Below are 16,781 nucleotides of genomic sequence, written 5' to 3' on the forward strand. Positions count from 1 at the left end.
TCTTTCACAATAATATACATGAGAGGAACAAACCTTTTAGTCTCAATTTCTTTTGCTATACTGATGCACAACATAAATTACTAATGGCTCCAGAGTAGGTGATGAGTCAGTGTGAGAAGATGGTGTTGACAGGAAGTCACACATGCTCTCTCTCTCTCTCTCTCTCTCTCTCTCTCTCTCTCTTTCTCTCTCTCTCTCTCTCTCCCCACCTGTCACATGCAACAGTCTAAAGACAAGCAGGTATGAGTTTAACCAACTACAGTTTGGGTGTTAACATACGCTTCAATTCTAAGTATTATCACTTCAAAATTTTCAAAGTAAAAGTCCTCATTCAGGGTATACGCAGGAATCCGTAAGTTAAATGTATTACCTTTTTAAGACCTATTTTTAAGACCGTTTTATACATATAAGACCTCACTCTCCACTCGGAGTTCTAACCAGTTACATCAATGACACTCTTTACCGTATATTTATTAGCACAGCTAAACAGTTTGCAATAACTCCTTGAACCGCTGGATAAATGCAACATAATTCCGGCAGACGAGGTGGGAAACTGCTATGATCTGAATGATGAGTATCTAACCCAATGCAAGGTTTATTATTATCACTATTATTATGTTTATTATTGTTATTATGGTCCTCCAACCATTTGCACAAAAGCTATGTAGCGTAACACCCGTGACCTGACCCTTGATGATTGATTAAATTCAGGCGTTTAGCTACAACCTCTTAGGACAAATATACATATTGAAGCTACAAAACCTCAAATACAACAAATACCTACACATACCTCACATTGATTTATCAACATGTAATACTTTTTAAAACCCTGCAGAGACCCTGTCATTGTGCAGAAAAATGTTCCCTGTTGGTGTTTTCCTTTTATATTTGATGTTTCTGTTGTATTAATGTCTACGTTACATTTTACTGCTGTAGATGTTTATGGTTGTGCTCATTTTAACTCCTTTAGACGCTGTTGGGTAGTTTAATCTACAGCAGATCGTCACGTTTGTAGCGTCGATGTCCTGTGAGAACCACGTGTCTCTAAAAAGTCAACTTTTCAGGTTTTCAACTTTGTGATGATGCATTTTCCAGTTGATCCAAGATGCTTTTTAAAGACTTTATTCAGCTTAAGAAGAAGTAGACGTAGTAGTAATACATTCAGAATAAACATATCTGGAGATGCATGGTTTTCACTGGACAGGAAGGGGATGAAAAACTGTAATCGAAAAAGTAACGCTTTTAGAAAAATAAGTAAAGCTGTCAGACAAATATAGTATAAGTAAAAAATGACTAAGTTACACTCCACCACTGAATAATACCTGAAAAATTTGTGATTTTTAAACCATGATCTTCATTTAAGTCATCTGTTGTTAGTGATACGTCAAATATTAAAAATGTATACTTCCTGTACATATTCAAGGCTCAGAGGTAAGGAGTATGAAAATCCTGACATATATTATATATACGTATATATATATATATATATTTGTGTCCATCAAACACGAACTGAAACAGAAGTTCAAACAAGAGAAAGAGGAAACTGCAGCCACACATGCTCAGTTGGGCTTTGAGCCTCTTCCTCTCACACTCTTACTTTACTTCACACATTTCTACATCCTTGTGTGTTTCAGCCAGCATCGCCTGTCAATCAACCTCAATGACTTTCTCTCACACATGTCCTGTCTCTTTCAGTCATTTTGTCTTCCCTTTTACATGTTCCTCATACACACACTTTCATGCATCTACAGATATTTACTCACACACACACTCCCTCTCTGGGTTACAGCATAGCAGCACAAGAGTATGTTCTCTGTACACTAGTGGTGCATCTATATTCTATATGTGCATGGGATACAGATAGATAAAACTGTGACCACAACACTATCTATGACCTTTTAATTAATGCTGAATGTTTAAGCAAACAGCTGCCTGTGTATTTGGGGTGTAAAGATTCACTGATGCGATATACATCGATAAGTAAATGGCTGTCCTCATTGAGCCTTCCTACCTATAACAATGAAAGGTAATGTGCAGTAATTCGAGTGTATTGCACGTAGTTATTGTGTGTATTCACCAGGCTTGTTTTCAAATGTTTTTTTTCATACCTAACCATCACGATTTGTTGGCTAAAATCGCTGTTTTGTGCTTTGTTGCACTTTTGGTGTCACGCTTTACCTTCCGGTTCCACCCCGCGGCCCGTCTACGCGGTCCGTCTATGCGTTCCTACGTACGAATTACTGTGTATAACTTTACGTAGGAGTTGCTAGGAACGTGTTCATGAGGACACGTTGAACCGGGTGACTAAGCCTTGCTGCTTCTACATAGCATATCTACTTTGCTCTGCAGGGGTAACAGGTCAACTCTGGACTCACAAGACTCGCATTAACAATAGTATAACGTTAGAATAGCGTTAAATGTTGAGTATTGCTACGGTTGCTTGTGAGGAAGAACAACATGGTTGACACGGTTTACAGTGCACCATAAAATCTAAAGTTTGGAATAAATTTTGATTCTATAAGGAAGGAAGGAAAATATTTGTAAGGTCAGTGGAACAGCTACAGTATAAAGTCCAGCGGCAGCATGACAAATCTTAAAACTCACCTGGTGAGACGTCACATGGTAAAGCTAAGCAGGTAACCAGGATTATGTGGATGCTAGCAACGTTAGCAAGACAAAGACACTGATCTTGAAAACTATGTTGATCATTGAGCGTACAGTCTTGTTTTTATCTATTTCAATGGTGCAAAGTCAGCAGTACCGCCGGTTCAAGTGTGGACTGGTACTGAAGCTGCCGAAGTGCCACTGAGCAAGGCACCAAACCCAAACTGTTCTGGGTGCATTTCCATGGAGCAGCCTTGTTGCTCTGACATCTTTTCATTCAATGCATGTATATAGGTCCTGTTTGTGCACGTGTGTATTTTGGGTGTGTAACATTGTAACAGAGTGAAAAACTTGTTGCGTGCTGACTGAAACTAGAAAGGGTTAAAAAGCCTCCAGCACATATAATCCACTGATGAAAAAAAATCCCACTTTTAGTTCAGAGATATATGAAGTTTCCTGATCGATTTGATACAAAAACATTTAATAACTAATATTGCAGGCTATGGCAAACAAGAGAAAATATATATAAGACTTTTGTATATAAAGATTTTTTTTTAATACCTTATAAAGGCTTATGAGGACCTGCAGATGCCCAGACTGTGTTTTATATCTCTGAATTCACCCAGATTGCCGCAGGTTTGTCCGGTGGTGGGAGTGTTTGTGTGACGCCATGTTGTGTTCTTTAATTCCCTACCATAGCACAAGTAGACTTTATATTTCAGTTATAATTGTTTTCTGTCAGATCGTTTTTATGATTTCGACATGTCTGACTTTCTGATTTCTGGCTGCTTCATTTCACGGAGAAAGAGAGAAAGAAAAGAGTCGGAGCGCCTGTACTGAAGCTTGTTCCAGGAGACATCAGCTGTTAAATTACCAGGCAGTAAAGTGCTTGGGTTTCCTGTTTTTTACCTTCTTAGTTTTTTAAAACTTGCAGGATGTTTACTGTTGACCGTATGGGACTTTCACACGTGTCAAAATAACTGTGATTGTTGCGTTTCTCCAAAAGTTGAGAGAAACACATTATCAGTGTTTTGGTTTGTTTTGTTAAAAGAAGAAAATAAGTTTAATGAAACCTTAAGTACAGAGGTTAAAATGAAACACCAAAGTATGGTCTACATTTTGAACTACCTTGTCATTTACAAGTGCCTTCATTAATTCAAGTGTTAATTGTAAAAAGAAATGTTGAGTCTATCTCAACTTTTCATGTTTTTTTTTCCTTCCACCGCTGCAGCCTAAACCGAAAAGGATGGGGGGACTTGCGTTTTTACGGACTACCTGAATTGGTCAGAATGAGGCCTTAGTACAGTCAATCTATTCACCTGCAATAATGTCTATGTGAATGTAGAATATGTACAGCATTAATGTTGGGAAACAAGGCTCCCGGTTCAGCAATGTAGGCAGCAATTGACAGCACAGCTTTTTAGTGAGCAGAGAGTAAACAGCCATGATTAAATGTTCAAATGTCCTGTGAGCGTAGCCGTGACACCGACTGAACCATAGCATATATAACAAATAATCTACAGCAGTTAATCTTTATCGCTGCTCTCTCATTTTATTTGAGTAAAATGAACATTTAACAAACAAACAAAAAGAAAAACATTTATCGATTGCCCCCACACATGAAATTTAACTGCTAACCATGATCACATTTTTTTGTGATACGTCCAACACTAAGCACAGTGCACTGTTGGGAAGGCTGGTTTCTCCTTGACTACTCAGTACTACACAGAACAGAAAAACAAACTGCTTCTACTTCTAGTATTTTGGTTGATTTACAATACAAAGCAGCCATTTACAGATCTAAAGACTTTTACGGCATAGAGGACAAAGATGTTCAAAAATTCTTTAGTGATTACGTGAAAAACCGGCCCAGTTTGTTCTGATTGAGGTGTTATCTTGAGGCGTTTTATTCTCATTGGGCCTCAAAGAAAATAAAATGCCTCCGTGTTCCCGCAAATATAAATTCACACAGACGGAGACCTGTTTCTCTCCCACCTCCATCTTCCAGCGGCTGAGCCATTCTTCTCTCTGTCTCCTGCTGATGTAGTACGGATCTCCAGCCTGGAAAGTCACTCTGGGGACTGGCCTCCTCCGCAGCCTGCCAGTCTCACCCTGCACACACACACAAACACACACACACACACGGCTTGTTTTGTACTTTCTCTTTAACCTGTGTGTATTATAAGAGAGGGGTTTTTTCTTCATTTTTAGATCTTAAAAAAAACATCAGAAGTAGGTTGGCAACTGTTTTTCTCACCTCTTTGGGAGAGTCGCAGTTTCTGTCATCCGGCTCGTCTGCAGGAAAGAAAAGTCACAGGAAATGGCCCATTTGTACAGATTTAACAAGAGGTTTAATTAGGAGGTAAAGTCATGGTTTTCATCACTTTGCCCCATTTTCAAAGTCATAATGCTCTCAAACACTGAAATCTGGAAGTTATTTGACTCTTGAAGACATAATTCTTTAAATAAATTTAAAAAAATTTACTTTTCACATCCTTAAAGCAACTAAAATGTCAGTAAGTTGGCTGTTGTGTCCTTAAATAAAAGTAGTGATTTGAATTACTGTAGATATGAGCAAAATCATATATATATATATATATGACTTTGTATTAAATTTGTACCCTTATTCTTCTCGGTTTGCTCAAGTTTCCGACGCCCACGTTTCTTGCGAGTGGACGGGGAGGGCTCGGGCTCCTCAGGTGGGGTAGGGGGGGCGTTTGCACAGGGGTCAGAGGTCGCCATCTCCTGGGAAACAGACGGAGCAGAGTCTAGGTCTGAGAAAACTGCTGCTGGCCCTCGTCTAGACTCATCAAAGGACGCCACAGACATAATAACCATACATACACACACGTACAGACCGTGCACACATGCATAAAACTCTCTCACAGACACACACACAATCAAAGAGCTACTGCAATACAAGCACATACCTATTAGTCTTCCCTTGTTAGTACAATGCAGAGCAGGTACGCCCAGAGTGTCTCTGCAATGGATCAGTATAATAAACACCCCCCGGTCCCATTAACACACACACAAACACACACACTTATGAGATGAGATGTGGAGTGCTACTGATGTCGTTAACAGTGCTAATGGTTAAGGAGCACATGCCGGAGAAACTCTTGGTGCTAAACGATGCAATAATTACATATAATGTAAAATAACCTAAAAAATAACCTCAGGAGATCAAAAAATGCTTGCGTTATTTTTAAACTTTCACACTTTTCAAACTGAAGTTTTTATAATTATACTGCAAAATATAATAGACAGTACACGGTTTGATTAGTTTCGCACATAAACAACTTCCTGTGTTTACTCATGGCTCTAATTCAATGGTTTATCTATTAGCTCACCATTAATGATGTTAAACTCCCATCATGTGTCCGCTCTGAAAGGCCAGCAGGATTTTGTGTGCATGTTGCTGACAGGCCAACAGGTTTAATAGATGGGTACTTAGAAAGTGGAGAGCAGGGGTGAATGTCAAGCTCAAAGGGCTGAGCTAAGGCTAGCTAGACCTAACAAGCCTGCAAAGGCTGTAATGAGCAGGTGAGAGGGCCTGTTAAAAGCAGAGAACACAAAAGGTGACTTAAAGGCCCTTGGGACAAACTTAACGACACCAGCACACACCTTTAACACTAGGCACTTAAACGGGAACAAGGTTTTGACACATAAGTGGATTTTTTTAGTGCTCAAAACATCCCATCTACAGACTAAAATGTGCATTTTGCTTTGATGTGTGCTTGCCTCTTTGTAAAAATAATTGCAAATAGCTATGAGCCTGTATAAGGTAATTTATTTGCCACTGCATCAACCCAAGTTGTGAAAGTGAATGCAGGACTAAGATCTAAAGGGCAGCTGTGTCTTTAATGTCTCCAGTCGGCATATAGAGGACAGCCCTTCTGATCTAAATGATCTGATCTTTGTTTTTAACTAACAATACTGCACTATATTACAGGGCTGGCGTAATGCTTTAGATAAAAAGATTAGTACTAATATGTATCTATCAACCCATTAAAAGTGTTTTAATTGTGTAAAAATGTGTAAATGTGTGTGAAAAGTACTTGAAGTTGGGACAAAACTTTGAGAAATGAACTTCTGAAACAAAAGTGATGTGACTTGACTGGAAAGATTAAACAAAAGATTATTCTGTTTAATGCATTTCATCCATACATCTCAATAAACTGCAGGAAACACAAAATACACAAAAACACATTCAAACTAAATAAATAAAAGCAGTCGACTAAATTCAACCACTTAAGTCAAGTTGTTGAAATCAGTGTAAAACTTGCTATGTAAAAAGCTTTGAAAAATATAAATTGTGGACTCCTAATTACTGTAATAAATTAGCTCACATGAATTTAAAAGTATTTGCAAAAACAATAAAAACAATGGTATGAATTAACTGAGATGAACGTTTTTCTCTTAACATTAAATCAAAAGGAGTGCACCAGTACCAGTGTCTATCTTGCTGCACATGCAATACCAACACGTGCCCTTGAAGCGTCCTTTACATTTCTTGTTTTAACCCCAAAACAAAATTAAAGCTGCATTAAGCAATATTCTACCATTACATACGAGGCTGACACTACATCAACTCCTACAGCTAACTTTTAAGCAAACAACTGACTACTTACACATTCAGCAGAAACAGAGGAATCTGGACTCGCAGTCATCTTTTTGGCCACATGTCGAATGTAAATTCAATTCAGCTCCTGAGAAAAATATCTGGATGTCTTTGGCTTGCTATATGTTCGACGCTTCTTCAGCCACTTCGCCTCTCCGCCACTTTGCATTAAACAGGAAGTGTAAAACCAGCTCGTGTGAGCCGGCTGTACACTTCCTAGTGTAAGAGCAGGTGCATTAGTTGGGTTTCATTGGGCCGGTGAACCAAAACTATGACCTGGATGCGGCTGCGGGCTGCACACCACAGAGTCATTTGATTCAGTGAGACTATAAAACATATTGCTTAATGCAGCTTCAAAGTTGTATTGAGAGTATATTAGAGATTTAGACACATTTTTAACACACAGACAGACACAGACAGTACCTCCTGCATATAAACTGGTGGTTTATGTTGTCTTTCACATTTTCAAACAACTCCTGCACTTCCTCTTATCTCAGCATCTAACCTTGATCTTGACTGACAGGCGGTGTGGAAAGTACCTGACTCAACTGACTCTGACTTAAGCTGCATGCACAATACAAAAGTCCACCCAAGGGCAGTTTTTACGTTGTGTGAAACTCTGATGACACCCAAGGGAGGTAGAGGCTGAAGAGGGAACAGGATGTAGCAAACAATAAAACAATAGTGCACCAAAAAGAATCAAATAAGCAGTTCCACTGACCTAACACAGCAAATAAATCATAGGTCAAAATGTATTCTAGCTGTTTCCAATATCAGTGTGATTAGTAGTTCACATCACAGTAGCCAAAAATCTCGTCCAGGTTATGTTTTGACGTAACTGAACATGTCTCAACATGAATCGTGCCCTGCTTTCCATCAATGTCAGTTCGAAACTGCCTCTAGAGAAATAGCAACTTTTTGCAAGATTTTAGCTGTTTTGAATGATATTTCCTTAGCTTATTTCAGTTTTGTTAGCTAACACGTATTACTAAAGATAGCTGCTGTGGTCGTGTTGGCCAAAGTAGCTATCCCTAGTTGCTAGATTATCTGAGTTTCAAGCTATCTAATCATAAAGTTATGTGACAAAAGCAAATAAAGATAAGCCGGGAAGCTTCAGTGGTGAAAAATTTAAAACAAGTTCCTGAAGCATTTACTTAAGGACTCCTATCTCTAATGAGTATTTTTTTTTTTACTATTTCATTATGTAGATTACAGAAGTATGGTTATCTTCAAAGAGTAAAAAAGGGGAAGTGGGACAGATGTCGTGAATGTATACACTAAACTCATCTCAACTCAGCTTCACTCAGTTGCCAGTTTATTAAGTACACCTAGCTAAAGTTAACTGGGTCTAATACAACAGTCCTGCAATAACTCCTACCTCCGTAAACATTATAATGTTCAGCTTTGTTGAAACTGTTTTAGATGAGTTGCTTATTCAACTTTCAGGTCATTTTGGAGGCTTCAGTTTGTGGTGCCGTTGAATTGTACTGACATGTTTCAGTTAGTGCTGCAAGTAGCTTTCATTATTAATCTGCTGATCATTTCCCCAATAATCAGACAGTAAAAATAATAACACCCAGTATAATTTCCCACAGCCCCGGGTAGATGTGTGAAAAACATAACAAAAAAGGAGAAAGCATGATGCTTTTTGTTTAAACGCCATAAACAGTATTTTAGAATTGCTATTACATGACAAAAGACATCTAATTAAGGAATACGTATAATTAGGAAATGTTTGACTCATGCATCGGTTGAAAACACTCACAATCTATTAGATAACATACGCCTTACAAACAGCACTGTCAACTACTTTTGGGTGCACGTTCCTTAAATTAAAGCACTAATTAAGCATCAAATTAGGACGTGCAAGCTGTAATAAACATGCAAAGATTTTAATCTCTGCACACTCAATTTAGAAAAGCCAGTTTATGAGAGAGAAAAAAACCCAAATGGTCGTTTAAAAATACATACTGTGACTATGAATAAACCACATGAGTTGTAAGAAAGTAAGTTTAATCTGTATGGTTTGCGACACAGTAGTAGATAATACAGAACTGTTCCACACAAGCTCGGTTACTTGCAGCATTAGTTGTAAAAATAAAAGCTCTCTTGGCCCAAGAAAGTTTATTCTTTACCCACAAGTTCTGACACTTTTTTTGTCAAACGCTGCAAACATAACCAAAATTTCCAGCATGTCTCTGTGACATTTGTGGTTTCGGCGCAGAATGGAAATCACCCAAAGAAACCATAAGTGCCAGGATCAAATCGAAAGCTCTGGTTATCAAGTCATGCCAGAGATCTCAGGTTTCACATGGCAGTTCCAGTAATTATAGTTTGGCTTTACTTTGGATTTTTGGAAAATCTAGCTATTAGGGTGCATAAAAAGTTTCATTATTTATATCAGTTGCCATCACAACTGGCTGTGAGGGGATTTCTTTTTAATGTAAAAGCGTCACATAAATGTCTGGAAAGTTGCCAATGTATCTCTCTAGTCGCACTGTACTTCAAACTACTGTAAAATGTTTGAGCAAAAGCCACAAGCGCAACACACACACACACACACAAAACTCCACCAGCTGCTCCACACATGGTTCTGGAGGCAACAAAAATGAGGGAGAAATGAGAGAAGAAAGAGGAAGTGACTGACACCTAACTTACAGTATTGAGTGAGCAAAAGAAAAAAAGGACTAAACAGCTGCCAGGAAAAAGCAAAGAGCGTGAAAGGAAAAAGGATGGAAGCTTTAAATAGTTATGGACCATGAGGATAATCCACTTATCCCATGAAAGAATCATCATTACTGTGTGATAACATGTGTGTGTGTTTATGTGTGTGTGCGTGTGTGTGTGTGTGTGTGTGTGTATGTGTGTGTGTGCATGTGTGTGTGTGTGTGTGTGTGTTTGTGCATGTGTGTGTGTGTGTGTGTGTGCGTGTGTGTGTGTGTGTGTGTGTGTGTGTGTGTGTGTGTGTGTGTGTGTGTGTGTGTGTGTGTGTGTGTGTGTGTGTGTGTGTGTGTGTGTGTGAATGAAGGAGGGAAAGTGAAGCTCCCTCCCTCACTTCCCTCTATAGTTAGAGTCACTGACAGCTCCACCCTGAGCTCCACACAATGCATCTATTCCTGTATACACTCCCCTGTGTTGTGTTGTGTGTGTGTGTGTGTGTGTGTGTGTGTGTGTGTGTGTGTGTGTGTGTGTGTGTGTGTGTGTGTGTGTGTGTGTGTGTGTGTGTGTGTGTGTGTGTGTGTGTGTGTGTGTTAGTTAATATGTAGCATACTGGTCGCCGGGCATGAGGCTCCTGTTGTGTGTTCCACAACTACTACGTATAATAGTATAATAATACTGCCATACAATATATGTTAATGTTACTAAAAGTATCATTATCACCATCACCATCATCATCATCATCATCATCATCATCACCATCATCATCATCATCATCAGCATCATCATCATCATCAGCATCATCTACAATGATTGAATGAATTAAATCTTTTCTACTCCATGTACTAAAACTATGGCTACTACTACTGCTACTATAATACTAACACGGCTATAAACCTTTTAATATTCCTGCATACTTGGGTCCATAAACAGTGTTGAATGTCATAAACTGGGTCTGACTGTAAAGCTGAGACTCTTGTGGATCCAATGAGCTTAGTTTCATTCATGTGTGATGATGTTAGTCCCCATAGTAACCATTTCATTGTAGTGAGAGCAGTTTTTTAAACTTGAGCTCACTGTATAAACTGAGCTGTTGTGACCTTGAGGACAATCACATCCTCGTGACACTTTACAACCACAAACTAGAGACATAGAGCGTTCAGAGGATGGATGGTTTTCCTAGGTTGATGTTGACAATAAAGGCGTTTCTGAGCAGTTTACACAACACAAGCACTCGCCATCCGATCGCCGAATCATGCAAAACTCCAAATGTCAAATGTTTTTGATCCCAAATCACAGAATGTTTTTTTCTATGGAGTTTTTCAAGGTCTGGGTGGTATTTTGACCATTTTTAATCAATTATCTTGAAAAAATATGCAGCACCAGCCTCAAGATTCAACCACCACTATTACTCATCTATTACACTTTTACAATACTAACCTTACTGCTACAACTGTGCGACTAAAACTGTCGGACATTAAGGGGGGCAAAGGGCAAAAATTACCAAAGAAATCTCAGAATACCCATAAAAAACACGATATTTGTGAAAAACTACATATAGCCTTATGCTACAAGTACTACAACTACTACTACTGTACAAATATTGCTATAATATTGCTACAAATACTACTACTGCTACACATACAAAAATATTACTTTTAACACTACGGCTATTATTTTACATTTTAATACTAATATAACTTCTTCTTCTGCTGGTAATGCTATTTCTATTAATACCATTACTTTAATAATTCTACAACTTTTACTACAACTACTACTGTACGGCTACTAACTGATGGTGCTACTAGTAGTGCAGAGAAAATAGCACTTACTAACACGCAGACTTTTGTTTGCATGCAACACGTATGTTTAATCTGCATCCGTGTGTGTTACTGTATATGTTCACTTGTGTTCATCTCTGTGTGTGCGTATGTGTGTGTGACAGGACCCACATCAATCCTGCCTGCCTTGTCAGAGCCCAGACATCAAAGCATGATCAGACCTGCTCTCCTGCACAGTGCACGCATGAATGTACACACACATCCACACACACACACAAACACAAAAACACACAAACACAGACACACACACTATCACAGATAACATGCACGCACTCTCCCAGTAGTTCACTCAGTTTACCTTTCTCTCTGGGAATGTTTGTTTAACTATATTTGACCGCAGAGTTCAGTCAGCACAAAGACACACACACACACACGCACACGCACACGCGCACAGACACACACACACACACACACACACACACACACACACACACACACACACACACACACAAGAGAAGGTGAGCGATAAGAGGATGAATGGAGAGAGAAGCATGGAGGAGAGGAGTTGCCAAAGACTTTGAAAAAATATCCAGTTTGGTGTAATTACAGTAATAATGCAGCGCACTCCCAGCGTATTACTGCTGGCTTAAAGGTGATTGGACGGTTGCCAGTTCAACCCCCCAGAAGTCAAGCTTACACACACACACACACACACACACACACACACACACAAAGGGAGTAACATTTTCACCTTGTTAAAAAGTTACAGTACTCAGTTCCCAACTTCGACACTTCCTCATAAACACAGAAAACTCCAGCAAGAGCACCTGTGCAGGTATGAATTTCACCTTCTGCCCATTACAGCCACTGTAGTTTTTCTACTCTGCCCTGTGATCAATATTTAAAAAGATTAGTGACCAGTGATCAATCAAAGCAGCTCATCATCTATCTTACTTTGTTCTTTGAATGAGTGTTGAGTTAGAACTGTTGTGTCTTTGCATTTTTTCTTCTCTATGTGCATATTTCAGTGAACCCCGTGTGTCTGTAGGAATCTTGTTTATATGTCGTTTATTCTAAAGCGTCTCTTGCAAAACAGATCTTGAAACGTAATGAGACTTAACTAACTATAAGCTTGACAAGAAACATTTTTTAAAACCAACCAAACAGGATTTGTAAAACATACAATGAGGTTAAAATCAGTTATGCTAGAAACTCAAAAGTAGTTCTGACAGGGCAACATCACAGGTGATAAAACAATAACACAGATTAAAAGCAATCCAATAATTTTGCGAGATTAGCTACCAGGTTGCTCATAATCCCTAAATGTATAGAAAACCATGAGGACGCACATCTATGGCAAGTATAGGGGGTCAAAGTTGAACAAAGTGTGGCGGAGGTTTATTTTACTGGCATAAATTTAAGAGATCGACCAATAGTGGATATTTAAAGGTCGATATAATAAAGATCATTTTGAGCTGATTATTATACAATTGCATATATTTTGTATTTATGCAATATGTATTAAAATCTACATGAATGATTTAAGTTGCACTTTAATAATGAAATTTATAATTGCAGTTGTTTTCTGAAGATTGCTGTTTTTAATAAATCAGAGGACGTTTCCTAAGTTAGATCAAGCGGTCATCACAGACTGTTTTCTTGCCAATATTTGGGGACAAATTGAAAGCACTATGTAATTCAGCAGACACAACTCCAGTAGCATCCGTGAAAGTCAAACTTAATTACTCCTTAAATACCAAGACACGAGTCGGAGCTTGAGTTGCTGACATCATGCTCTACTTCAGCAGCAGCCTTGACGGCTACTTTTGCAAAAAGTCCTTTCACGCCAGTTTTCTATCACTCTGAATTTAATAATTAGTGACAGAACATCTTGAAGTATGATTTGGTGGATTACATCAGTGGAATATGTTGTATTTAAGCAGTTCTTCTGTGGTTTATGACTGGCAAGGATTACTTGTGTTGCTTGTCTTGTTACATTATTAAAAGGCACTCTCAGAAACCGTTCATGCTTGTGCATATTCCCTGGGTAAGGAAGGATCCTGAAGTGTGTGATTTAATTTTATGCCTGGATTATTGTCAATCATATCAATCGACCTCTAATAAATCTGTTTTCTTTTCCAAAAACATTTGGCCAGTCCTGCCTGAGTGCTGCACGTTGACTTATTTTTCAATTTGTTGCCACATCCTGAAAAGTTAGCCACTAGTTTGGTGTGAACAATGTTTTATAACCAACAGAACTTACGGCTAGAGTTTTGTTACATCAGTTCTAATAAATCATAAGAAAGCAGAAACTGAAAGTACATGGAAAATGTGGTGGAAGGGAAAATTACGACAAAATTATGAGGAAATTAAGCTATCACTGCATGATAAGGGAGAGTATATGCATTGACTGCAAAACAGTCAATGTGGAGGGGAATCCCATTAGACACACTGCAGACAAAAATAAAACCTCAATGTGACACGTAAAAGCAGAAGAAAAGCTGCTGTGAGGAGGAAAGTGCTCCCTCGCATTATTTGTCAAAAACACTCAAATGTGACACAGAATTAATGCAGAAAGTGTGTCCTCAGATTTATGTGTTATCAGAAATAGAAAGCTGAGCGAACTGCCTCTCAGCAGCTCGCAGGTGTGAAAGTATAAATGTGAAGCAAGCATGTTTAACATATCTTTTCAGGCTTGACAGGGGTATTTTGTATAGGTGAATAGGTAATCAATCACTCTGCAGCAGTGCGCTGTATAAAAGGCCCACGACAGCCTATAATTAAAGTACTCACAGGAAGCAGCTGTTTGCGTTTCCTGCCTGGACGACCCACTCTGCGTTTGGTGCGGGGGCTCGCTGGTGTCCCCTCCTCTGGACTGTCATGGTCTGCTCCATCTTCATTCTGGACAATTACAGAGAGGCCACATCAAACACTGAGCCAGTCGAATGACTGTACGGAGTCATAATTGATGTCAGCAGTGAGGGCGAATTAAAGCAACAATGATGTGGTTAAGAAACACTCCGGGGCAGAGACATGAAAACAGAATAATATGAATAAAGGGTATCACACAAGAACTATCTGCCGTTTTTTAGGAAGCCAAATGTCACAGTTTTTCTGGCCTTTTCACGAGAAGAAGCTGAATTTATCTTTAACAAAGATCTCAAAACCTAGCCAAGTTGTGATTAAACAAAGTAGTTGTTGAGCTATAAATGGGCGAAATATGAAAGACGAAACCAGTAAATTATATGTTTGCAAACATGAGATCCAGCTGTGTTTAGTTAAAAGAAACAAGATGCATGTTGTTCTACTACTTATAGACCTGCTCTGGATTGATCTAAACGTAGACACACAGCACAGAAACTCCTACAATATTAAAAAAAATTAGACAATCATTATTTGAGGTCCACTGGAAATCTTGAATATAGAAAAGCTTTTTCCTGCACTTCTTTATATTGATCCCTTAAGCGAAGCTAAATAAGTTCATCTCAGCAGTTTGTTCCTTTGCTCGGTAGAGCAGAGTTGTAGCATAGCAGCCGTGTAATTTTACAGTGATATAGTATAAAACCAAAATAGCATGCTGCACCTGTGTGTCAACTAGAATCAGTGAGTGTATTGGGTCAAAAGCAAAGTTAAAACTAGAAGGATTGCGACAGATTTGAGCTAAAATAACATTTTCCTTCAGCTCCTTTCTGTCTTCACCTTTACATATAAAACTACAGAAACCTTTTAAAGATGGTTTACAGATCTTTTTGCATAAAATATAGCACAAAATATGGAGTAAATGCAGATGAACTACTCCATTATTCCCATAATCATATTGGTCAAGATAGATCAGTGTACACAACCATTTTAATCTGAAAAAATTGGAAATGCATCAAAACGATAAATAAATAGGAAATCTGACATTGTTTCTCTCTTCCTGAAGTTGATCTATTATCAGTGGACGTCACAAATTTGATGATTTTGACTTCAACGACAACAACTTGTGACTTTATATCCTCCCCAAAAGACTAAAGATTAAAGATAATATAATATAAACGTGCAGCGATTCAACCCTTCATGTTCCTGACAACCGACCTGACAGCAGCTGATCACGCTGCACATGCTGGAGGGAAAGTAATGTAATTGTGTCACAGAAACAGCCAAGACTCATCTGGTCATTTAGCTTTTCAATGTTTTATAGATAAATCAGTTTATTTTAAAGTGAGGATGCAACTCTCTGACTTTTTCAGATGTCTGAAGTCAACGTATCTGATACCGAGTACAGATCTGATGTCTGGCATATAGCGATGAATACGGAATATGGCTGATACTTAACAATGACAGTATCTCTATTTGAAACTACTAAACACTCTATTTACAGACCTTAATTATTTCCATAAATTTACTCTATTAACTTAAATTTGGTAAAAGCTGCATAACGACTTGTTTAAGACTTGAAACACAAGGTTTAGGACTTGACTTACAAAACAATGACTTTTTCCCAACTCTGCATTTCTTCTTTTATTAAAACAATAGTAAGTAATTAATGAAGAAAGACCCAATTTAGAGATGAGAGGATTGAGATCTCAGATACACACACACACACAAATCCCTGTTTGTTTGCCCCACAATCAGTTACAAGGTATATAAATATCCTCCCATTTATGAACAGATAATTCCACTTCGTTTTACCAGAGCTGTAAATCTTCCACACAGTAGTAACCTCTGGGTAGATGCAGCCCCCTCCCCAATAATTCCTTCACTTTCTATTTTTATATTGGCTCTGGGCAAGATTTGAGCCGCAGGTCTGTGCAAAATGTTTATTGGACCCAAGAGGACACGTGAAAGGGTGCTTGATAGTCAAAACATTCATCATGTGAGATGCCTCTTACTTCTCATTTTCACTGAGTTCGTATTTTATCCAGGAGGCAATAATTTGCAAGTTGCTTTTTTAATTCATATCTGAACTGTCTCAATGTGATTTGCTGCCTTTATAATAAGAGAAGAATCATTAGACCCTGATGGCAGATTTAAATGTACCCGTTTGCCCAAGTTGTTCAAAGCTTGATTAAGATAAAAGAGCAAGTTGATCTACGTAGGATTCAAACAAATGGGATGCAGCGTATCGTAAC

The 16,781-nt window shown here is 38.4% G+C and overlaps 1 protein-coding gene across 4 annotated transcripts in view; it reads right to left on the reverse strand.

The window, feature by feature from the left end:
• The window catches only part of LOC310962036 (DNA (cytosine-5)-methyltransferase 3A-like), a 65,321-nt gene that overhangs the window by 36,192 nt on the left and 12,348 nt on the right, over positions 1-16,781 (reverse strand). For 2 of the 4 annotated variants that reach the window (XM_083934382.1, XM_083934381.1), the window contains exons 3-6: positions 14,461-14,568; positions 5,226-5,349; positions 4,862-4,899; positions 4,600-4,716 (exon numbers count right to left, since the gene is read on the reverse strand). In XM_083934382.1, the coding sequence (XP_083790508.1) occupies positions 4,600-4,716; positions 4,862-4,899; positions 5,226-5,349; positions 14,461-14,568 (387 nt within the window). Of the gene's footprint in view, positions 1-4,599; positions 4,717-4,861; positions 4,900-5,225; positions 5,350-7,238; positions 7,345-14,460; positions 14,569-16,781 lie in introns of those variants that run through there. The other 2 variants (XM_083934383.1, XM_083934384.1) reach the window with 2 other exon arrangements.

Source organism: Echiichthys vipera (assembly GCF_963691815.1).
Source record: "Echiichthys vipera genome assembly, chromosome: 19".
Classification (NCBI taxonomy): Eukaryota; Metazoa; Chordata; class Actinopteri; order Perciformes; family Trachinidae; genus Echiichthys; species Echiichthys vipera.